At 40.4% G+C, this 24999-nt stretch overlaps 1 protein-coding gene across 1 annotated transcript; it reads left to right on the top strand.

Annotated features, from left to right (window-relative positions):
• Window positions 1-2149: 2149 nt before the first annotated feature.
• SERPINE3 (serpin family E member 3) lies at window positions 2150-23978 on the top strand (the record flags this gene model as incomplete). The annotated part of the gene is made up of 8 exons (XM_082331099.1): window positions 2150-2408; window positions 6932-7165; window positions 8459-8656; window positions 13879-14077; window positions 15134-15234; window positions 18930-19016; window positions 21399-21482; window positions 23938-23978. 8 exons carry the CDS (start codon window positions 2150-2152, stop codon window positions 23976-23978), a joined length of 1203 nt encoding a protein of 400 aa, XP_082187225.1.
• Between the last annotated feature and the right edge of the window lie 1021 nt (window positions 23979-24999).

Below are 24999 nucleotides of genomic sequence, written 5' to 3'. Positions count from 1 at the left end.
AGCAAAACTTTTAAACCTAAATGTGATTTTCACCATGAGGATACTGCCATTGAAATCCATGGCCAAAGCTACATCCCTGCCTGTTGTACGAGACTGGAACAGGCCAAACTCTTGCCCTTCATCCATCCTAGCAGGAATGTGATCTAAACCCCAGAATCCTGAGACAGACCCCAGTATCTTCGTCGATTCTGTCATCTTCTCAAGAGAGCAGAAAGAGAGGAGCAGCACAAGTGCAGATGAAGGGAGTCCCATTGTTTCATGCTGATTTGGGCCCTAATTCAATTGTGTGGCTGCTCCTTCCCCACTAAGGGTGGAACAGTAGCACATAAACACTATTGCTTGATTTTAATGACCTGTTTCCCCATGTTTTCTTTCCCAGTTGCAACAGGAACAGACATTGTAAAATAGCTAAGTGTATATATAAAGTCAAACTCCATGAAGATCAGTAAGCTGTTGTTTTACACACATTTTTAAACCACAACCTTGCTTACCTTAGGTGCCATTGTGAAGCTGTGAGGCTGAACCTGTGAATATGACAGGCAGGATTTGATCCTGTCACATGAAGAAAGCCAAGAACAGCTGAAACTGTTTGTTTTTAAAACGGTCACAACCATAGCTCTTCTGCTTCTGATTCATTCAAAGCAATCCCTTCCTCATTCAATCTCCTTCAAGTGCACCTCTTTTTGTTGTTTCTTTCCTCCTGGAAACTAAAGAGTGAATGAAAATCTTGCTATTTGGGATGGCATTAAAAAAAAAAAAATAATGGCAAATAAAGATATTTTAATTGCATGGGATTTCTGAATAAGGTTTCAAAGTGGGGGAAAAAAATAGCTGTGTGCCTGGTACACAGAGAGCCCTTTCTCTTCCCCTTTGTGGCAGAGGAATCAATGGAATTCATATAAAAGAAAGAGGGGGGTGGGAAGAGAGATAGGAGATGCCTTGCTCGGTACCAGCAGGTCACAAGTCTCATGAGGCTCAAGCAGGGCTTGCAAGGAAGTTGCTGACTGTATCTCCATGTGTACCTTTTTGTTCCTTGCCTTGGATTTGCTGGTCAGTGGCATGCTGCTTTGCCTGGCTCTCCATAGAGCTTGTAGCCTACAGGAATTTGGACAGAGTGGTACAGACATCGCCGACAGAGACTCTGATCACTGACTATCCCTTTAAATGCAGTCTCATGACTTAGTCTTTACTCCACTACCTATTAAAGAAGGAGACAAGACGTACATAGACAGCTTCCATTCAGACACCCAGAAGGACACAGAAAGGCAAGACAATTTAACAGAGCTAACTGTGAGTAAATACGAGGCATTAGAGGTGCTCTCTAGAGCAAAGGGCATGGAGAACGATTTGTAGGAAATCCTGAAGTGAAAGAAGGTGCGGTATTTTTAAAAATATACTTGCATACAATGTAAAAGGCGAAATTCTGTAAAGAAAGCTATTCTGTCATTTTAGTATTACTCCTTTAAATATGAATCTAAGCGTCTCTTAATATAACGTTGACCAATGCTTGATTTCCCATAAAAATCCAAAGCAGTGATTTTGTGCTGCAAGCACTGGAGCCTTTTGCAAATACAACCTTTTTCACTGGGATAAATTTCATAGAAGGAATATCTGGGGGAGAAATTTGAAGCCAGCCTTTTGCAAACTTAGATCTAAGCCCCAGCCTGGAGACCCCGGTTAGATACCTGCACCTCACGAGGGGTGGCCTTCCTTCTGGGAGCGCTGGATGTGACCCCCTTTCTGCTGGAGACAGAAAGGAGCTGTGGGTGCTCAGCAGCATAGAGAGCGCACTAAGGTGTCCCATCATGCATGCAAGGTAGCTAATGTTTTAATTGAGGGGCTCTGTGTCTCCACGCACTGTAATGGCCAACCATCCTACATGGGTACAGCATTCTGGAAAACTCGGGGTTTTTTAGTGAACAGAGTCATCAGCATGTCCCTACATCTTTTTTTTTTTTTTAATAGCAATAGCTACTGGGTAGATCTGGACAAGTATTTTAACAGTGATCATTACTATTGCAAGTGATATCTTAACACTGATGGAAAGAGAAAGTTTCTCTGTCAGCTCAGCCTATTGCTTTCCTAAATATATCTGTATTATTAATTGCAGGTATGATTATCTGGTGGAGAGTGTTCCCAGCTTGCCTTCATGTTGCCTGTTTTCTTCTCTGCATTTATCCTGTCTGCTTGCTGCTTAACCAAAGGAAACTGCATCTCCTATGATGAGCTGAAAGAGCTGAAGACTGAATTTGCCATCAATCTCTACAAGCATGTATCCGAAGGAGAGAACAGAACCAACCTGGTAGTCTCTCCAGCAAGCGTGGCTGTTTCTTTGGAGCTGCTGCAGTTTGGAGCTCAAGGAAATACCTTCATGGAGCTGCAGGATGCCTTAGGATACAATATTCATGGTAATGTACTGCTTAAAAAAAATACTTCATGTCTTATATTTTGCAATAAATTCACAGCTTTACTAAGGAGACAGCAATTGCACACATCATACTAAACTTCTGTCTTCTGTCTCACTGCAAGATGTGGCTTAGGAGTGTTTTCTCCATCTTTGACAGTCAGGTAGCAGCTGGACAAAGGGAACCCAAGGGAGTATTTGATGTGTATGTTATTATTCCTCTTTTTTCTTGATCAGAGCTTACTCTCTTACTGCACTGAAATACAACTACATCTAGAAAAGCTGCTTCCATGAACAGCAGAATTGCTCCTGGTTTCCCAGAGGTTCATCGTGTCTGTTGTGTCCTGGCCTCCCCTGTGTCCTCTGTGAGGAGGTGCCAGGCAGAGGACAGTCGTTTTCTCTCCTATTCCATTAACAAATTTTATGAAACATAGAAATTGAATTATCTTTAAGACTTTGCATCTTTTTCTAATGTTATGACAACTGACCAAAAAGATGAAAAGTTATTAGGAGGAGACTAGCAGAGAGAGATATACCTTGACAGATGGATGGTGAAATTGCATCTTTCCCTGAAAGTAGGCTAAAATAAAACTTGCTGGGAATCTGGAAGGGATATGGAAAAGGCAGATGTCTTAAAATCCAGCATTAAGTCAGCTGAATTTAAGGATGCTGTTTTCATTTTATCTCTGGATTATCCTACCATCTCACATCACACGTCAAAAACTATTTTACATTATGGGCACAATGTTTATGAAAAGCAGATGACTGCCTCATCTTCAAAATTTGCAGCTTACATACAAGACTTATGTGTAGAGATGACACCACTGTTTCTCAGCATAAAATTTACTTTCAGCATATGAAGACTAAAGATAAAACCTCCAGCAATTTCATCGTCCTGTGCTGTAACCTGCCTTAGTCACCATTACCATTCTGTATAGTATTGATATTCAAAACCAACACAGCAGTAAGAGCTAACTCTGACTGATATATACAGATACAGCTGCATGTACTGACACAAGGACAGTGCATCTATATTGCTATAGATGTGCAGCTATAGCAGCTGATATAATGAAGTCTTGCCTATAAGACGCCTGTTTCTGTAAATTCAGTAGGGTAATTTTAAACAACATATTAATTCATACAAGGATTATATCTTGCTTGACACTTCTGGTCATTAGGGGCTCAGTTATTAAGAAAGAACCTTAAGAATAATATTGCACAGTGAAATTCAGGCACATATCTCCACACAAAACGTAACAAAAGAGAAGTGCAGAGGCTGTTAATGACCTGCTAGCTCATTTGCGCTGCCCCACTTCTTTTCACATCATATCAAGCAGACATTTAATCTCCATTTTAGTTGTCTGTGGCACAAGCCACATGAGCTTTGGCTTTCAGTAATATTAATGCATGAATGTGAAAAAAAAGCAGGATGGGATCTATTGCTATCGGTTATAACAGCACATTTCCAGTGATAGAGAAGGAAACCACTTCCTCAAATGGTTTAAATCAAATAAATAAATCAAATACTTAGATCAAATTTTCTGTCAGATGAGTAAAACCAAATCACATATATATGCATATCTGATAAAATTCCTTTCTTCCATTAGATGTTTGCATTAATGTTTCTGCTGGTCTGTCTTAAACAATAATGAAGGATGTAGTTAAAACCTTAGCAGGCTGAAAACAGTGAAAACATTGATGGTTCAGTCACTATTCACAGAGAATCCGCTCTTACATGCACTTGTAATCTTTTAATGTTTGGAAGATTTGTTCACTTTTTTCCCAGTACTAAGAAAAACAACGTATAAAGGGATGTCTCTCTAGACAGCACAGACAAAATTACATGCTTTAAAATGCTTTCTCCTTGCTGTTTAGTTTTATCCATGGCAGAGTATTTTAAAGCAATTTTGAACTGTTTTATGAGTAAGAATTCAGGACTTTGGTTAGCTAAGCTCTTTGATATAACTGAAGTTACAAGCTCAGGATACCACACCTCACGTTAACATCTGCTTCCAATTTACCATCTTTGATTTCTCACATCCTCCAGAGAGCTTGCCAAATGCTCCTGCACTAATGCAAAACACACGAGAAAAGCACTTTACACCTCAGACTGTGTGAGTTTTCTTGACATCTGTTCAAGGAGTTCAATATTTTATCCCTTAAAGAGTAATAGATCTAAATTTTAATACCAAATTTCCCATAGGCGATTAGTCTTCCTGCAGGTTATTACAGGAACACTATTAGGTCAGAAAACACGCACTGGATTCTCAAGTGGTAGAAGTTGGTAGATGTGAACCTCTCCCTTTACCCCTTCAAGAATCTGAACCAATGTAGTAAAAGTCTCCTGATGACCTGGCTGGCAGCTGGAGGTTCATGGAGATCCTGCCCTTGACCCGATGCTCAGCCTGGGACAAGCGAGTCCAGGCAGGATGGACTTCCCCGGTTAGCCACCCAAAACTACCCATGTCCCAGACGGCAGCCCAGCCTGACTTCCCTCCAGCACTGTCTACATCACAGGCGTCTGGAGAAACTTAGTGATTCCTCCCTTTGACTACGGTCTCCCTTGAGTCAAAACAAAGTTTTCCAGCCAGCCTGTAATGGTGAGTCCAGCCATGCCCATAGGGAGCCAGATATCTGTGAGCTGCCCAGGGCACCCTGGGGTTTCAGGCTGAGGCAGAGGAGCACCTGAGCCAAGCAGAGCAACCTGGAGAAGCAAGGGGCGCAACACCGACCCCACCTTGGAGATGGTGGCCAGCAATTCATATACAACAGTGAGCTGCTGAGATTTCACAAAGAAATCAGGACACTTGGTGGGGAAATCATAGAATCATAGAATCATTAAGGTTGGAAAGGACCTCTGAGATCATCGAGTCCAAACTGTTAGCCTAACTGCCTGGTCCACCTCTAAACCATGTCCCTAAGCACCACAGCCACACATTTTTTGAATACTTCCAGGGACTGTGATTGTACCACTACCCTGGGCAGGCTGTTCCAATGCCTAAAATCAGAAAGGTGTTGGTGGCCCCGCACAGTCAAGAGGCACTGATGTCTTGCTGAAGAAGAGCAGTGCTCCAGACATTTCCCAGTCCCCATGGAATACTTATTTACAGAAGGAGGAACCTGCTGAAAATGTCTTAAAGGCAAGTAACAGCCTCAACAAGACCTGTATTGGCTGGCTGTAGCCAAGTCTCCTCCAAAGCACAAGTGACATGGGAAAGGGGCTGAACCGCGAACACGGGAATTTTGAGGAGATTTGACAGAGAGACCATAAACATTGTTCAGACTCGGTGCAAGTCCCAGGCCTCAGGAGGTCACCTCAGCATGAACCATCCCACCACAAACCATTACAGCCAGCAAAATAAAGACAGCCGGAAATGGCTGCTAAATCACCCTTCCGGGGAGCCTACTAGAAACTTTGTGATTTTAAAAACATGAGATTGTCTAAGTTTTGCAGGATTCATGTTCCTGTTGGGCCCACACCTCAACCCTCTATCCATCACAGAAGCCACCACTGTTGAACTACCATGAGCTTCCCGGGAACAGGAGACCAGGACACTATTCAACTATTTTCATTAGTAGACAACAAACTAGAGAATACATTACTGAATTTTTGAATGACACTGAGCTCATGATTGCTACAAGCATTTTGGAAGACCAGAATAGAATTTAAAAGGATCCTGGAAAATTGGAGAAATGTGTGAAGTGAACAGGACACAATTCAATAAGGGCAAGTGCAGAATTCTGCATTTAGAAGGAACAATCAGCTGTTCAAATCAGGAGTCAAAGAATAGTGTTTTTAGGAAAGGATCTGAGGGTTCTTAGGAATTAAAAAAAATGAACATTGAGTAAGAAATATAATTGTACTTCAAAAAAAAGCAGACACTGTTGTGGGTTCTATAAGAAGAAGGGTCTCTTGTAACACACATGAAGCAACCTATCAGCTCTATTTAGCATTGCCAGGGCTCATCTGCAATACTGGGCCAGCTTGAGGTACCATCCTTCAAGAAACAAAGCAACACATAAGGGCCAAGGGTAGCAGAGACAGACCTGGGGTAGTCAGGGAGATGCCTTTCCTGGGATGGGTGGCATTGATAAGGCAGGAGAAGGAGACAGAGGTACTGCGGCATCGGCAGCTTAGCCAGTCACGGCCAGAGGTGCTGGATCTCACTAATGGGAACTCGGAGAGTGCCCAGGAAAAAATAATGTACCTTATGAACTGTAAGAGCTGTGTTTGCATAGAGGTGTGAGCCTGATGCAAAATCAGCCACTTGACATATCTGCACTAGAGTGATTTCTACAGCAACATGAAGAGTGCTTTCCTGTGCCCCGTGCATCATCGTCCTTGACAGCACTGCTTGACAGTAATAGCCCATAAAGTCAAGGGTGCTTCAGTTGTTATAGTGCTTTAACTCTCAGAGGACACCAGTGTCATCACTGGAGTTGAGAGCTGCAGAGCCCTGGTGCAATCTCTGCTATCCTTAACCTCAACATGATAATTTCAGCTTTTCCCTCTCTCTTGCCTGTCAGATCACAGTGTGCAGGATTTCTTGCACGCAGTGTACGAAGGAGCAACCGACTCCAGCCAAGGCACGGTGGTTCAGCTGGCGTGTTCCTTCTTTGTGGACGCTGGCGTGCAGCTTTCGCCCCGCTTCACTGCACGTGTTGCGCACTGGGCAAACAGCAGCCTGCAGCAAACCAACTTCACTGACCCCAGAAGAACCGCAGCCCAAATACAGGAATGGATCACCGGTAACCTTGGAGGTAATGTAACAACCCATGAGAATGATTCCACCTGAATAAAACGTAAAATAGGAGTAATGAGAGAAATTGCATTTAACCAAGTATAAAGTTTTTTGCTGCGCTCCATGCTGTCCAAACCAAGGCTGAGAGCTAGGAAATCTAGTTCTTGTGCTGATGCTCATTTCTAATGTGAGGAAAGAGCTGGAAGAGGTCTGAATCTGTGAGTATAAATTTGCAGTATCAACCTGGTAATCACTTGGCCTTGTTCCTCTGATTGTTAAAATGGCAATTCTTTGCAGTGTTTTCAGTTTTAATGAGGAGCAGCCAAATTCCCCAGGGACTGAATTTGCTGCATTGAACACTTTCATGCTGCTGTGGGGAACATGCAGGGCCGTAAGCTCAGCAGTCAGACTCTGAGTTTAAAAAGTCAAAATGGGAAATAAAAAGAATTTACTTTCCACACAAGCAAGAAAAGTAATTAAATTAAATCCTGTGTTAATGAAAAAATAATTGAAAAAGCAAGTCCTTAGAAGCAGTAGAGCAAATCAATCCCTGATTTGCCCAATCAACTTAAGTTACATGAGTGTTAATTTGGCCATCAACATGTGCGGTGATGTTAAACACACACATTAAAGCTACTACTGAAAAAAAAATTTCTATCCTTCTCAAATGAACTGTAATAAGTGATCCAGCTTCATGATAGAAAAGTATTGCTCTAGAAGCAGGTACTAAAATGGGAGTTCATATTGCGGTGCTCACATGTGTATCGATGAATTAAAAGTGGATCACACTTTCAAAAATCTTTGAGATACCTAAAGCAGGATCAGTTGAACTGCGAGGTAAATAGGAGAGGGGGAGAATTAGGATACGAGCTTCAGTTGACTTAGTTACTTCATGAAGCGGTCTGTAATCATGAATCCATTTCATGAGGGATTTCTGGTGCTAATGATGAACTACTCCAAGATGGGGGCACATTTAAGCTAGAAAACCAGTCAGGGCCAGGGCATGGTGCTGAGCACCGGGCTGCTGTCATCCATGCTGCTCAGTGACAAGCATAGTCCTGGCACAACTTTGGCCCTCAACATTGATCAACTTGAGCTTGGTTCTGGGGAGAGCACGGACCAACAGGTAACCCTGATGAGGTCCATGTACTTGTGGGGAGTACAGTGTTTAACAGTGCCTTGTGAGTTGTGCCTCTTGCCCTTAGGGCCAGAGAACAGTCCCAACTTGCTTTATATATTCACACAGACCTGGCTTTTAGGCCTGAGCAAGTAGGACAGCGTGTTTCCCGCTCCCTGCCTGTTTTCCTTGCAGAGGAGGACCTGCGTGGCATGCCGTTGGAGAGCGCTGGGTCGCCGCTCAGTCAGGTCTCCCTAGTGAGCACCATGTACTTCAAAAGCATGTGGCAAAAGAAGTTTTCCTTTATGGATACCCAGATGTTGCCTTTCACCACAGCAGAGGGCTCAACCCTGAAAGTGCCCACAATGCATCACACAGCCGAAGTTAACTACGGTAACTGTCCTTGATCCAGATTTGTTCTATTGTACAACATGGAACAGTTTTATTTATTTATTTTCCACAGCTACAGCACTAAGATGTGTTATTTTCCCAGCCTGGAGAAGTCTCAGAAGAAATCCCATCAAAGGAAGAGACCACCTGGGTGACCAAACTGACTCCTTATAATCCCAGGCAATCAAGAAAGAGATCCTGCGTTCAAAATGGTTCATAAAATATCTACTGTCCATGTCCCATCCCTCACAGACCAACACCTCTCAGCACTCCATAACAAACTTGCCAGCTGTAGCAAACAACCAAAAAGCACCAAGATAACATGCCAGGAGAAGGGAACAGGAGAGACTGAGGGCACCGCAGTATACAAAAGTCCTTTGCAATGGCATGGAGCTTGTTAAATAGAGCTGCCTAGGAAGGGAAGACCGTAGGAAGCATATCGGACCCCATGACAGAGGGGCAGTTAAAACGAAAACAATATCAAGCCCCTACCAGTTTGATTTGTGGGATGGGTAAGAAATTTCCTGGCCCCTCAGCCTAATCACTGTTTGTCCCTTGAGTGTGTGAGCACCAGAGAGAGGATAGTATCACCGTGAGCCCCAGCACTGCACACCTATCCCTCCTGTCTCTGGTCACAGCCTTTCTCCAAGGCTTTAAGGTAAAACTACAAATCTTCAGGGCCAAATTCTGCAACAAAGGGGAGAGAAATTTTGATGGCCCTTATACCCAATCAGTGGATGATCTCAGGACGGGCTTAAAACAGTATAAATATAGGTCAAGCTTTTATTTGTATAATATATGAAATACAGCGTATGCTGCTTTCAAAGGCTTAGAGTATGTGGGTTGCTGACAGAAGGACTCATGCTTTAGGCTTAATTTTCTACCACCAGGAATTCTGCCATTTAGCTCTACAATCTCTTTCAAAATGTAAAAAGCTCTTTTCCCTTCTACCCTAAATTTCAGAACTGCATTTGGTTAAAAACCTTCCTAATTTCAAGTCTAAATTTTTTCAAGACCAATTTATATCTCTTAGCATCATGCCAGCTTTAGCCTTTAAGTTAAATAATTTCTCTTCAGCTTTGATATTTACTTCCAAATGTATTTGCGAGTCATCAAGCTGCCTCTCTCCTGTTAGCTAAGCTGAAGATGCCAGGCTTTTCTAAACTATTCAAAAAACAGATACTGCAATTCTCTACTAGTCCTTTTCTGCACTTCTCCAATTTAAATTACTCTTTCTTGAAAATAAATGTCCAGGAATATACATAATACTTTTAATGAGACCATATACATGTTTCATAAAATGCTCTTAGTATTTCTATGACTTGCTAAAAATACCTTGTGGAGTGCACTGCAGAATCAACTCAGGTCGACCCCGCCTGGGCCTTTTTTCTTTCTCCATTTTTTTCCAGCTGATGAGTCCTAGGTAAATCAAGGGGAGGGAAAAATCTCCACAGGTACATACCTTTTTTTGTGTTTTTGAACCATCATTTGATTTCCACCACTCCAGTCATCACAGTAACCTCACTGTTTGTCTTTGATGGAAGTCTTGAGTGTTGGCAATACTTTGGAAAGCCACTGGTAACCTCTTTTCAACTTGGGAGCCCCTCTTTTAACTTAGCTCATTGTAGTTTGCCCTTCAAGCGGCTGCTCGTTGCCTTTCATTTCTTGCTCTAATGGCCATCACTTCTACCTGTAAATAGTGCCACAGTGAAATTATATTTAACCTTTTACTTAAAACTAGATGACTGGATCTATGCCTCTTTATCGAATCAGTTATCAATTCAAAAAAGCGTATAGATTTGTTTGCTAGGGTCCACCTGATATTACCATTTATCTCACTTTCTATTTCCCTCTCTGACTTGATTATTCTTTTCTCCAGAGTATGTTCTAAAGCTTCTCAAACAAAGACCTGAAATTTCCCAGATTACTTTCATTTTCCTTACAAACGTACTCCTGTTTTCCAGTCATGGGAAACAACTGAATCTACAGTCTATTAAAAATCTTCATTGATTCATTTGCAGTTCCACATCCAAGTTCTTTTCATATTCTGGGGTGGTGATCACCTAGGCCCCACATGATTATTTGTCTCTCCCAAGTAGTGTAAACTTTATTTCTTTCTCTGGTGTTGTAATACCTCCTGATCTTTCCTCATTTCCATTAGGAATTTCACCATTACCCTTTGCTGTATCATCAGATTATTTATCTCCCACCAGTTCCAGCAAATAACTGGGATGAATCTAAAAAAAAATTAATTCAGTGTGCAGCAGCACCATTCTTGCTTCCTTTTTCTCTTGTTTATACGGCTAAAACATTCTCCTTTTCTGTGCGACAGTCACATCAGGCACGCAGTTGGCAGCTCATTATTTCTATGCCTTTATATCTCTGAACCGTAATTCACCTGGCTAAGGAGTCACTTTTTCCACTTTTTGCAAGTTTGCCCTTACTGTTACATCGTTCTTTGTGGTCTTTCTTCTTCCTGGACATCCATGGTGTGTCCACCACGCTTCTTCCTCCTGGTGCACGGCCAGCTCCTGAGTGGGTTCACACCTCTGCCTTGGAGTGCTCCCATCCTCTTTACATTTGAATCCTTTATAAGTTAATTGACTTTACTGGGGAGTGAGAAAGTTTGCCTTTCCAAAACCCTACACCTCATCATCCTTGTTGTTGGGCAACATAAACTACTATGTCAACGCGTGATCTTCCAGCCTCAGGTGATTTTGTATCACCAAGCTCACTGCAGGGGCTTTGCTACCTGTGATATCCTGAATAGCCTCACCCTTCATTATTTTGTGAGCTATTCAGGTAAACAAACAGGTTTCTTGGGACTAATACACACCTATTAGCTCAGGAACAGACCTTTTCTCTGAACTTTCTCTTTTAGTAGAGTGAGATAAAGAAATGAGAGGTCTGAAATGAGAGGTCTAAAATCAGGGAAGGCAGGGGGCTGCCAGTGCTTATACAAGTGGAGATCTCAGGTAAAGACCAGTGACCAGAAATTGAGCAGCTGAGCTGCAGACTGACCATATATTTGCTCCTGAGCCCTTGCAAACTTGATGTGAAATCATTAGTTGTGCTCGTCTGACCATTTACCTAAACACAAGAACTCCATCCTATCATCCTTAAGTAGGTAGCTGAAGCATTAAATATTTGCACAGAAAAGGAAAGTTAGCCAAAATACTGAGGTTACCTTTTCATCCAGCCTGAAATGTGTGAGCTCTCTGCAGCCGGAGAGGCTTTTGAGGAAAGTCAAAATGAAAGGGATCATTTAAAATTTGCTGATTGTCGGATTTGATAGGGCCAATTCAGTCTTTGTCACTAGAAATGCTAGAAACATCTCTAACAAATCAGTTTGAAATTAATACAAAAGACTGGTTCAGTACAATAAAGCAGAGGCATGAGATAATTTTCCTTCATTATTAAATGATAGCAGCTGTCTCCCATCAGGATCCAAAACACGGAGCGAGAAAGATTAGCTGTGGCCTGTTATTGATCGCAGCATTTAGAACATTGTTTATCCTTTCAACGTGGCCACGCAGAACAAATCAGCCTGGGGACAATTAACACTGCTCTAAGAAAATGTCAACATTACTGTTTACACATGCCTTTTAAACACTGCAGCTATTTTACATATTCATTTTTCCGAGCAATTTGTTAACTATATTTGAATACTGATGTAGCATATATATAATCCTTACGGGATGCTCAAAATCACTTCAAGTAAGGAACGCTAAATGCTCTGACTCGATAATCTCAAGTCTTTGATTTTCTTTCTAATTAACAAATAAGGACTGTATAACCTTTGTGCAGAATGTGCTGACTTCAGAATATCAGCATGCCCACAAATTAAACCACTCATGACCAGTGCACCACAAACGTAAATCTTCCCTGCTTGCACATTACAAATGAGAAGGTCTTTTCTCAGCAAAGTGATCCACATGCTGGGAGGTGGTTTTAACAGCACAATTCCCTCTCTGCATTGCATGGCAGGAGGGCTAATCCAAGAGACTAAAATTTAATCTAGCAGAATAATCAACACTTAATGAATCCTATCTAATCTAGATCTGCAAACCTAACACATGTTTTACCACTAAACATTTGAGACATCCTATAGCTACTTATTTATTGGCAAATATTTAGGTATTATGAACATGAGCTACCTATATTCTGTTATTTACAACCCCTGACTCAATAAGTGTGAGTATCTACCCTTGAAGATACAATTACTACAGCTGGGTGAAGAGGGAGTCTTTTGGATGGCCTATGGCAATGGCAATAATAAGTCATTGGCTTGCAACTTGTATTGAACTCCTGGCCTGCTGCCTATTGCTGAGTGTTTCTGAAATGCTATTTATGGATTAACAGATGAAAAAATAAGGAAGTAAAATTGTGATAATTGAATCTGTTCTACTGTATAACAGAGTCCATTAGAAACACCTGGACTAATTGCTCATCAAAATATGGAATTTACATGGTACTTTCAAATGGCTGCTACAAATTGTGGCATAACTAATTACAAGGTCAGAAGCCCACCAGCTTTTACTTTTGGGACTAGTTTTTATAACCTTCATCTGATTTTGATATGTTTTAGGCCTAGGTTTTGAAAAATAAGAAATTTTGTGCTTAAATAAGCATAAGCCTAACTACTTTATTTTTTAATGTACCTATTTGTTTCTTGAAATAAGGTTAAAACTGATTTTTAAAGGTAGTAAAGATGGAAACATGAGGCAAAGTACGTTTCAGTTAATTAAATAGGACACTTCATTTTGGTTTTGTAATTTCTATCAATCAGTAGTGAATTTTTAGTGAAAGATATTAGAAAGTTGTAAGTTTATTCAAAGAACAAGCATTGCAGGAACAGTAACCATAAAGTTACTGTCATTGCCTCGGTAATGTTTTTTAAACTCTGAGCAAGGAGGACAGCTACTATATGAGAAAGCAATAAAATATCCATGCTCTGTTGAGATAGTGCTTCAGGCACCATTACTGTCATTGGCATTTTTCTGCCAAGTTATATATATATATATAAATCGGCTCTGTTCAGATGAGCCACTGTTGTGAGTTAAGAGCAACCCAAGTTGGCTGCAAGAGCCCATGCACTAGAGACAACCCCTTATACCTCATCACTGCTGTTCTGAACCGTCTGCCAACCCAGGCTTGGGTTGTGGGTTTTGGGTATTTTTCCCCACTTGAGTGATGAAATAAGATCTATATTTGCCCACCTTCAGGCCAATTCCAGACTGCAGCTCTAGAGGCTTTCAGCGTGGTCGAGTTACCCTACCTGGGGGAGAAACTCAGCATGTTCCTAGTGCTTCCCAGCCACAAAAGAACATCTTTGTCCCAGATTGAGTCTTGCCTTTCTGCCAAGACCATAACCCTCTGGGCCAACAGCTTAAACAGAATGAAGATGGACATTTTTCTACCTAGGTAAGCAATATTAATACTGCAAGATGGCTTCACTACTTCAGTTGTTAGAATCGGGTGTGATAGTGCTGACATGAGCAATGTGAGAGACAAAACCAAATGAGATACTTTCAGTTTTGTTATTCATCACATGATCAGAAAAGTTCTAATCCTTTCTTAAGCCATGAAGAGGTGAGCTGGAAATGCCAAAACTTTCTGGTATGCTCTGTACTGTTTTAAAAACCAAGTATTTCAGTTGATCCTACAGCTTTTACTTAAAACTTGTTTGGGGCATAACAATCCTTTAAAGATCTAAAATGAGAGAAAAGTTCCTGGGCCTTTCCCACACTCCATTTTTTTCTTTGCTGACGGAAGAGTAAATATATAACCTTTAAAAAAATGCAATAGTTTATTTTTACAACTTGCTAGTATACTACAAAAGTACTCTACAAAGAACTCGGGCCCCCTCACCAGTCTTACCCATCTTTCTGTGCACAAAGCAAGTTTCAGCCATTCGTTTTCCACATTAGTCATTAGTGCTAGCAAATGCACACGTCCTGGAGGTATTTTCTATCATCTATTCAAATGAAATTGCATAGCAGGAGGAATCAGGTGCCGGAGGGCCTTTGTAGCTGTACCTATTGTATCAGCATGAAAGGGCGTCGTTATGCATCTCTCACAATACATTCCTCACCTTAACGAAGCACTGGAAAACAATTTGTACATTAATATTCTTTTTTTCCAAGCTACTCTTTTGCAAATGTTTCAAAGGGCCCTTTGCTACAGCCAAAAAGATTGTTAAAAAGAGGACGCTTGGGGAAATGCAGAGTTCATGTGTCAAGAAGACTGAGAGGTGGTCTGGGTACAATAGATGGAGGCGAGGGATTCCTTCTGTCTTCAGGTGAAGATGAGTCGCTTTTCTGCAAAGTACACTTAATCAGACAGAAGGCATTGGGCTCATACAGAAATAGATGGATGAAATACAAAGGCTTGAAATAAATTGCATCTGTTCTACCTTTTAGCTCTATGAAACTGCAAATCCCACATTTAAATAAAATCTATCAATCATATTAATTTCAGGTTCAGTATTCAAAGCCTTTTTGACCTAAAGACAGTTTTTTCTGCCTTGGGAATTAGAGACGCATTTGATCCCATCACTGCTAATTTTAAAGGTATTTCAGGTAAGAGGCTTGACTGAATAAAAAATGATCACTGACCCAATAGTTGTAGACTCTTACATTTGAATGATTCGGTAGACCTGGTCCTTATGAATTGATTGTACTTCTTCCTCTGTGAATCTCTAAAATACAATTCACACTCAACTGTTCTGTTTTATTATTGGCAATTATATTTTGAGCTGTTGTTTTGTAGGAAAGAGGAATCTGAAAGGGACAGAGTTGGTTTTGGTTTTGCTTTTTTTCTTCTTTTTTTCCCCCCTTCTTTCTTTAAGATTAAAACTCTGAAGACAGCGTAGGCCTGGAAAACAATTATTTATTTAGAAATTTAGGATACTTTAGTAAAACTTGCATTCCTGTTTGTGTTTTTAAATAGTCATTTAACAGTTAGGGATGCTGATCCAACAAGTCAGTATTCCAACTCCTGACACCACAAACAATATTGGCATATGCCCGTGCCATGTTGTCTTGCTAATCCAGTGACCAGTGGACTAAATTATACTTTCCCTTTGCTAAAATACTAGTGTTACAATTGTAAACTGTCTTGGTTTTGGAAGTCTGAAATTATCCCACTCCTTGGAAAATTTTTATCCCTGTTTAATATTAAGTACTAAAATAATCCAAATTATCTATTTTTTTTTTTTTTACTACTTTCAGCAACACAAATTATTTCATCTTAGTCATTTCTGTTCATAGCAAAGACTCAGAGTGGTAGCTGCTCCTAGAGATGCAGAGAGTTCATGCAGTTCTTGCGCGTGTGAGTAAATAAATGGAGATATGACAACAAGAAATTCCTCCAATTTAGACAAACCTGCTTTTACAGAAAAGTTACTTCTCTGGGACGAATCTCAGAAGGCACATTACTTACGGGGTTTTTTTATACCCCTTTTAAAATTGAACCTAGCATTTTTTTATTACAGTACATATTTCAGATTGCAAAGAGATGCATGTTAAAAATAATTTGTTACTGCCCACTTATCTGTTAAAGCCTGCTGCTTTGTTTATTGCAAACAAATGTTAATATAGTGATAAAGTGCACAAGGATGCATCTTATAAAGTCAACATCTATTTAAATAAGATAAATACTTTGAGGAAATGAACTCCACCATAAATGATCTCATTTAGCAGCTTCTTTCCTATGCAACTTGGTGGCTTTCTGCTTCACGTCATACAGGGTGAGGTTTGCAGAAGTATTTGATCCTGCCTGTGGCACGGTTATGGATTAAAGGATATGTTGAGGCCCTTTGCAGTTCTGCTCAGTTATGTATCCTAATAGTAGGGTTATAGCTATGATGGTCTAAGAGTTATATGAGGCAGAGTTTTTATAGGGAAGGTTTATCTTTTATTTAACCAATAGATACAGTTGGAAAAAGGACAGGTAAGTTTTCAGTTCCTCTTCCATGCAACAAAGAAGCCGTAATCTTCAGAATATTTACTCTCAGATGACATTTAGCAAACAAATGTGTTACCTCATTTCAGACCTGGAATAGCTTCTTTATGCATGAAAGCTTCTTTTTTTTCTTCCAAAATATGTTAGATTTATCTAATTAAAAAAATTCTGCCTCTTCCCAGTTTTCATAGAATCACAGAATGCTTTGGGATGGAAGGGACCTTTAAAGGTCATCTAGTCCATCCCCCCTGCAATTGGCAGGGACACCTACAACTCGATCAGGTTGCTCAGAGCCCCATCCAGCCTGGCCTTGAATGTTGCCAAGGATGGGGCATCTACAACCTCTCTGGGCAACCTGTTCCAGTGTTTCACCATCCTCATCGTAAAAAATTTCTTCCTTTTATCCAGTCTGAATCTACCCTCTTTTAGTTTAAAACCATTACCCTTTGTCTTATCGCTACTGGCCCTGCTAAAAAGTCTGTCCCCATCTTTCTTATAAGCCTCCTTTAAGTACTGAAAGGCTGCAATAAGGTCACGCCGCAGCCTTCTCTTCTCCAGGCTGAACAACCCCAGCTCTTTCAGCCTTTCCTCATAGGAGAGGAGCTCCAGCCCTCTGATCATTTTTGTGGCCTTTCTCTGGACCCTCTCCAACAGGTCTATGTCCTTCCTTTGTCTTGCTTGTTTCCATCCCAGATTTTTGACTGAACAAAATTCAGATAGAAACAGCTAAAGTGGTCTTTTAGTATTTCCCTGTTTTCACCTATGTGTCAGACCAAATCCTCATATTCAGACAAGAAAGAAAAAACCTCACAACCTTCCCTGCTTTCTGCCCTCTGCAGTCAGCTGGGGAGAACTGGACTTGTAACACTCTCCTTGGTATCCTTCTGAAATTAATTTTTTTCCAAGCTCCATTTGATGTCACAGTCCCATCACTTCTTCCTGAAGAGAGGTTTTTCTGCAGTTTCCCTTCCAACAGTTCCTCAAACCATTATTCATTCACTGTTCCCACTGCGTTAATTAGTTTCTACTCTCACCACATAACCTTGTTTTCCACCACAACCTGGGAGATCTCTCTCAAACTGGTAATTCCCATTCAGCATTCAGGCCACTGTTATATAGTGGGAAAACAGTCATAAAGATGAAAGAACAGGTAAACATGGGTAGAAATGAGGGAAAAGAGGGTATTCACAATGGTGACTTAAGACTCTGTGAAAAGCCCCTCTGTAATCAAAGAGATAGATAGTCAAACGTGTGCATTCCTACTCACACTGACAAGGGACATGCCTCTCTCTGTCAGCCATGCAGAGATCTGAGACATGGTGTCTTCCCTAGACTAAAGCAACCTAATGTCACCTTCCCCACGTGTTATCTAACTTTAAAGATGTTCCTGTACTGCGTCAAAGCCATGCTCTTCTGTAGCCTGAGCCCGACTCCCACCACTGGACACCACTGGAAATGGGTCAGACTGCAGCTGGCTCCATCAGCAGAAATGCGAGGACACCTCACAGCTCTTCCAGGTTTACACCGATACAAACACAGTCAAAATCTTGTCATCCCCCTTCCCCCAGGTTAGAAAGCAGATCTGAACTATGAGAAGTCAATAGCAGAAATGCCTTTAAGCAGAAAAATATTCCAACTTTGCATTCACAGGAGTGATTCTTTCCTCAGAACTTCATTGCTTGTCTGACAGTGGGACCCATGTTTCACACAGAAGTCAGAGGCACCTGGGCCATCAAGTAAGCTGCACTCTGACAAAGGACACGTTCAGGCAGATAGATTCAAGACACACATGAATGTTTTAGCTTATTCTCCAAGTTGCCTGCACATGAAGTCACGCTGGTCCGAAAGCCATGTAGTCATACTATCTCAGCTACGTGCTGAGCTAAAAAGTCCTTAATAACAAGCTAGCTTAGATGTTCAGACTGTCTATGCTCATCCATATTAGGTACGTGTATGAAAAATCAGGAGCTGAGTGCAAATTAGAACTGAGGATCTTCTAACGTGGAAGCCAGATACAGAAAAAGCAATCGAAAGGCAGGTTTACACTGTTCTGTCTTTCCAATCATGATGTGGTGAATGGACCAATGGGAGGAATTTGCAACAGAAGAAAAGGTAATAATGTGACCTGTATTGTATTCAGTATGCTGTCATTGAATTAGCGGCCCAGGTGAAATACCTAACCGTTATGTCATCCTTAGATTCTGCAGAAAAATGGTAAAGGCATTCTGAATTATGGGGGAAAAAAATGGTGTTCGCAATGGAATTCAGAAAATAACTATTAATATTCATTTCTGTTTTTTTTTTTTTGCAGAGCAAGGTAGTCTTTATATTTCAGAAGCTATTCACAAAGCAGAGATTGAAGTAACAGAAGATGGTACCAAGGCATCAGGAGCTACAGGTAAATCAAATATACAAACTTTACTTTTCACTTCTGAAGATCACCACTACAGAAACAACTAATAATCTTTTATTAAAAAAAAAAAAAAAAAAAAAAAAGCATGGTAGCATTTAAATGTATACCTAACCTAAATTTAAACTTTTATATTTAACATGCTTCCATTTTACCTTTGTGATTGATCATAAGAACACTTAAAACTCTTCCCTTTCCATGTTTGATCTTAGACTAACATATAAAGACTCAAGTGAAAAGCATCTTTACTAGCCCAGGGAAAGTCCAGTTTAAGAAAATAAACCACTTCTTCTGTTGGTCAAATCTATTTGCTCAGATCATAAAAGGAAAGAACGAAAAAAGGTTACTAATGTTTTGTCCATAGCTCCTGAATCATTATGGGGTTTGTTTTTTGAAGATGATCTCTTTGGTAACATTGAAGGTGATGATGGAAAAGTTTTGTCTTCATGAAGATGAAGACAGGCTTGTTTCTTATGTACTTTGAGGTGCGACCTTCGTGTGCAGTAGTTTCTACTAACAGATCATTTCCAAGTGAGCAGCTGGGGCTGGCTGAGTGGGGAGATTCAGAGTAAAATCTCAGCTATGGACTAGAGTCAATAAATGACCTTCGTAAGCTGAATGACATCTCAATAGAAATCCTCCATAACAACTTACATAAAACAGGGGAACTAAAATTACTGAGCTGTTCAATCCCTTTTTTTTTTTCATTTTTGTCACATGAACTTTATCAAAGAAGGCCCGTGCTTTTTTGTTTCCCTTTTGGAAGCCTCAGGTGCTCTGGAGATGCTACAAGTCAGCACGAAAAGCAGCGGCAGCCCTAGACCCCTGCATGGATTACATAGGCATTGCTGCCACTTGCTTCTCTTCAGAAGCCGAACGTGTCCTCGAGCTGTTCAAACATCAGCACAGCAGAAGGACGATGGTTAACCACATCTCGCCTTGCTGCTTCCCTGGGCTGTGCTGACTGTAGATGTCCTCCACGCACACCCTGCAAACGCTGGTGGCCCTTGACTGCAGATCAGGCCAAGATCTGGGTCTGTCCCCTTTCTCCTGCTCGCCCTCCTTTCTTTCAGAAAGAAATCCAAGAGGCGTGTAGGGGGAGCACCGCAGTGCATCTCACCGCGGAGCCCACCATGTTGTGCACTGCAGACATCCCCCGGTCACGATGCTAAAAGGAACCTGGGCACACCTGCTTTGGTGTAGTATTCCTCTAGCAACAACTTTGAATAAGACACATGCTCAACATACGTGGGTGTGCAGTGAAAATCTCACATAACTAAGTTAACCTTTCTGCAGAGCTGTCCGGTTTTAAATTTTATAACAATTTTCATCTCTACTGGGGCATTAACATTTTAGTAATTTTTCTGGAAATTCCCATACAAAATAAAGGCTTTTAGGTGGCTTTGATTACATACCAAAGACTAAGGGTAATAGCAATCAGACATCAGACCTTTATCCCGTTGAAACCAATGCCTAAACTTCCCTTCACTCCAGTCGCACCAAGCTAAGAAGCTGATTTTAAAAGGTATTATTATGTTTATTGTTTACTTTAAAAGCTCTGGATCTAGTCACACGGTATCTTGAAAGCTAAAGCAGGCTCTTTTTTTTCGGAGCACTGAAATAGTGCCACTCAAACTAGCTTTACTGAATCCTACTTGAATTTTCAATTGAATTCCATTGTTTTAACTGCTCAATAAAAAATAATCCAAATCTGGGTTTTTTAGTATTGGGTGGTTTTTTACAATGTAGTCTTAATACTGTAGAGCTACAAGGAAGCATTTATTTAAATGAGATGTATTTTAATAATAGCTGAGCCATCATAATTCTTAAGGATGCTTTATTAACCTAATAATTAGCCCGCAACCAGAGAGGGGAAGGACAGTCAGAAATTGAGATGGAGAATGCTTAGGTTTTGTTGGGCGTTCTGACAGAGAAATTCCAGGATGACGTAGATATTTCTCTGCTGTTTGTCTCCCATTTAGAAAAGGGACTACATTTCTACCTTGCTTATTTTTTTTACCAGAACAGCATAGCTAGGAATTGGCTAACGGGTTAGGCAGTAGCATAGTACGACTTCAGCAGAGTTAGGGCTGCGATAACAACAAAAATTACATTACCTTGGAAATCCAAAGCCAGACGGACTCACTTCAGCAACGAAATACACCCGAATCGCCTGCATGTCGTCTCACAACACTTGACTTGCTCATTCACCCAGACCCATCTCACTGCTGGGTAAAATTGTTGTTTTATTCTTAAAGCAGAGGAGCACCTCAAAACTCAAGGTACTAAACATCAGAGCTTGAGAGCACTGTACAGAAGACTGAAAGAAACTGGACACGTTTTACTAACGTTTTCTTTGTTGCATTACAGCAATGGTATTACTAAAAAGATCTCGAACGCCTATTTTCAAAGCAGACAGACCTTTCACGTTTTTCCTGAGACAAGCTAACACAGGTACGCATGCTCTGCGTTTCAGTAGCGGAATCTTTCGCAAGTAGCTCTGAAATCAATAACAAGCTCTTTGTAAATAGCGGGCCATTCTTCAGTCCAGGATATTTCAACAACCATGGAAAACAGTGGGTTTAGGGTTTTTAAATCATAAAAACTACAGCTTAATTTGTTTAAAAAGAACGCGTGATAGTCATAGAAGCCAGGGAAGCGAGCTTAGCCTCTTACATGTATATGCAGTATGTGCTCAAAAAGATTTCTACCATAATTATAGGCACTAGAAAGATCTTAAATGGCCCAGGATTAGGGACCGACCTCCACAGGGTGATTCAAACTACAAATGGGCTGAATCCGGTAGATTAATATCTGAAGAAGATAAAAGAGAAATCTTTCCCTATAAATGAAACTTAATTCATGCCTAACACAGATGGCACACAGCAAACAGACTTCTGCCTGTAGGCACCAGGACTCCAGGGCCTGAAAGTCCCTGTAGTAATTCCTACCCCAGCAGTTTCTAGGGGGATAGCTCAGAAATTCCGAAGACCAACAATCTTTTGCCCAGCTACAGCTTAGAATATGCAGAAGCAAGTTTCTCTTCCCTCATATCTTGAATATCAACACCTTTGAGGAGATAGTTTTACACATCTGGACTCTTCACTACTTGGTACCCTCATGAGACATTGAGGTTATTAAAAGCCATGGTTATTCACTGTATATAATCATATAACTTAGCTCTGCAAAAAGCCTAACTTGTATCTTCACTTTTGCAAGGAACCGCCAAAAAAACGCATGTTCTTTTGCAGCTAACTCTCTTTCTTGTGAATGAACTCCCCCAGCCCCCCAAACAAACAAAACTGCAGAGCCACGTCTGAAAGAGCGAAGCGTCACACTGCTCCTTTGGCTTCAGCATTAGACTCTATGTCTCATTTCAGAGGTCCAATCACATAAGTTACTCCAGAACCGCTGCCAAAGGAAAATGCCATTTAGCTCGTTGGCAATACTAAAGAAGAATTGCATTATGCCCCATTTAGCAGGTGTTTGCTCCTCTGAAGCATCAGGCCATCTCCAACAGCTCTCACCATTCTTAGCAACGCAATAAATTTACACCTTAAGCACTTTTCCTAAAAATCCTTCAAACCACCAAGTTTCTCTCGTAACTGGGGTCACATCCATTTAGATTTCAAGGAAACATAAAGCTATTTATAGGGTTCAGTAAAACACTGGGGCCTGGCAAGAAAACCGAAGAGAGTAGTTTTCCTCATCTGCTTCCAAGCAACACACTCTGTTCTCTTAGTCGGTGAATACCTGTGTATGTAACATTCTGCTTTAAAAACCTCTGTCTTACCTTTTGACCAAAATGCAAACGCATCTTATTAAAGAAAAAAGCACTACCTTGGTGGGGAGGTTGTTTTAAATATGCTTTGGCAATCATTACCATTCAGTGAATAAAAGTATTTTTACTTGACAAATGCAGAATTAACAAAAACAAAAAAAAAAGGGGCACTAAAAGCTTATGAAACCTATGCCACAGACTCTTCAGGATTAAGAACAAACTGATTTCGGTGAATAAAATTGCTCAGTTTATGATATACGATAAATTATATAAATAGGAAGGAAATCAGATTGTAAAACTGGCTTTTTATATGAAGCGTAACAAAATATATACCTTCCAATCAACTAAAAAATCAGAAGTACATTTCTGTAATTTAACCTTTTTAATGCAAAAAGTGAAAGCGTTCCATCATTTTGTTTGTTCAGACTTAGTGACTGAAGTTGTTCAGGTATGAAAAGGGGAAGGGGTAAACAAGATTTGCTTTTCATACATTTTATTAACCTAACTAGATATACTTAAAACTTGCTATCCCCATAAAATCACAGTGAATCTTTATGCAGACCAAAAGTCTTCATTGCATCAGTCTTCTAGTAATAGCAGAAATATATTTTCCAAGACTTAAAATAGTATAGTTCTGCCTGAAATAATTGAAAAAGTTTGGGTTTTTTAATCTGAATTTCAGGTTTGAACATATTCCCTTTGAAGGACAGGCAAGGTAACAGCAATACAAACAACTGAACCACAAATTCAATGAATCTGAGGCAGTGGTTTCATTCAAGGGGTTGTAATAATCTCTTCTGTAACGAGAATATCAACACAAAGGAATTAATTTAGGCTCTGTTTTGCTCAGTTCAAAAGTGATTCTTTAGCCAAAGGTTTGGGTAAGTTTCAGGTTTTGGCAAATTTCTGGTTTGCGTTACCAACTATTTGGAAAGGCCTTTTTGTTTTTAATGCAGAAATGTTCAAATTATTCTGAGGCATGCAGGCAATTGCAGTCGATTTTTCCATATGAGCAATGAATGATCACAAATCTGCTAGTTCCATGCTTAATTTATGTATTTAAACTGTACTACACTTTGAAAATGTGGTCCCAAACTTAAATAATGTTAATATCGTTTTCATTTACAGGTTCAGTACTCTTTATAGGAAGAGTTACAAATCCTTCATAATAAACACTCGACAAATACACAGTCTTCTGTTCCTCCTCCTACGAGCTTTCCCTCAATGAAACTAAAGGCTACATTATATGTACTTATTAAAACACTGTTTTAAGGAATATCACTTTTGCAAGAGTAAGAGTCAGCAAGTCCTCCTCTAACTTACTAACTTTGTACACACTACTGGAAACTTACAGCTGTCTAGGAATCATCAGCACCACAACTACAGCAAAGATAGTAAGCATATAACCATCTGAGGAAAAACTGAACAGATTTTGCCATCCAAATATTTAAGTATATGGGCCAACAGGTTCTGCTTAACTTCATCATGGCTAAAGTCAGCTTGACTGTTGCTGAGTATGTAGGTCATCTGAAAGAAAGCATCCCATAAGAAAACTTTGTAGTATGTTATTTTTCAAGCACAACTTTATTTCCCTGTCCTGAAGTCAGAAACTTAAGAACAAAATTGAAGTTGAATCTGCTCCTGGACTTAGATATAATCCAGCTGAGACAGTAAAGTAACAAGCAAGCAGCAAAATGCTGTGAAAAGGAACTCAAGTTGAGAGGCTGTTTCAGAACTGACAGAACAGGTAGGAAGCAGAAATATCCAATCAGTGACCAAACAAATATTATTGCCAAAAAAGGTAGTAGTACTACTACCTTTACTACCTTTTATTTTACTTTTTTTTTAAATGAACACAGCATAGAACGGACATTCCTGAAGAACACTGAATGAGGCTAAAAGCATCTAGAAAAATGCTTTTTTCAGCATCCTGACAAAAGTTGGGATACAGTGAGTGTTTAAGTACAAGATTCAGCAACTCATGGCACAAGCATCAGAAAACGAGGCCTATAAAGATTTTGGGTGAAGACTGCAAACCACTGACACCTAGGAAAAGCACCAGAGGGGAGCTGTTCCCACTTGAATCAAAGTTTTCCACAAGTTAGGAGCATCTAGCACAGATGAAAGCCATGGCTAATAAAGCATTCAGTGATATTATGTGTCCAAGCAGCAGCACCTTCTGGTTGTTCC

The sequence above is a fragment of the Platalea leucorodia genome, assembly GCF_965183815.1.
Source record: "Platalea leucorodia genome assembly, chromosome: 2".
NCBI lineage: Eukaryota > Metazoa > Chordata > Aves > Pelecaniformes > Threskiornithidae > Platalea > Platalea leucorodia.
Note: the sequence above shows the minus strand (reverse complement) of the source record. Positions and strands in the feature narration are given on the sequence as shown.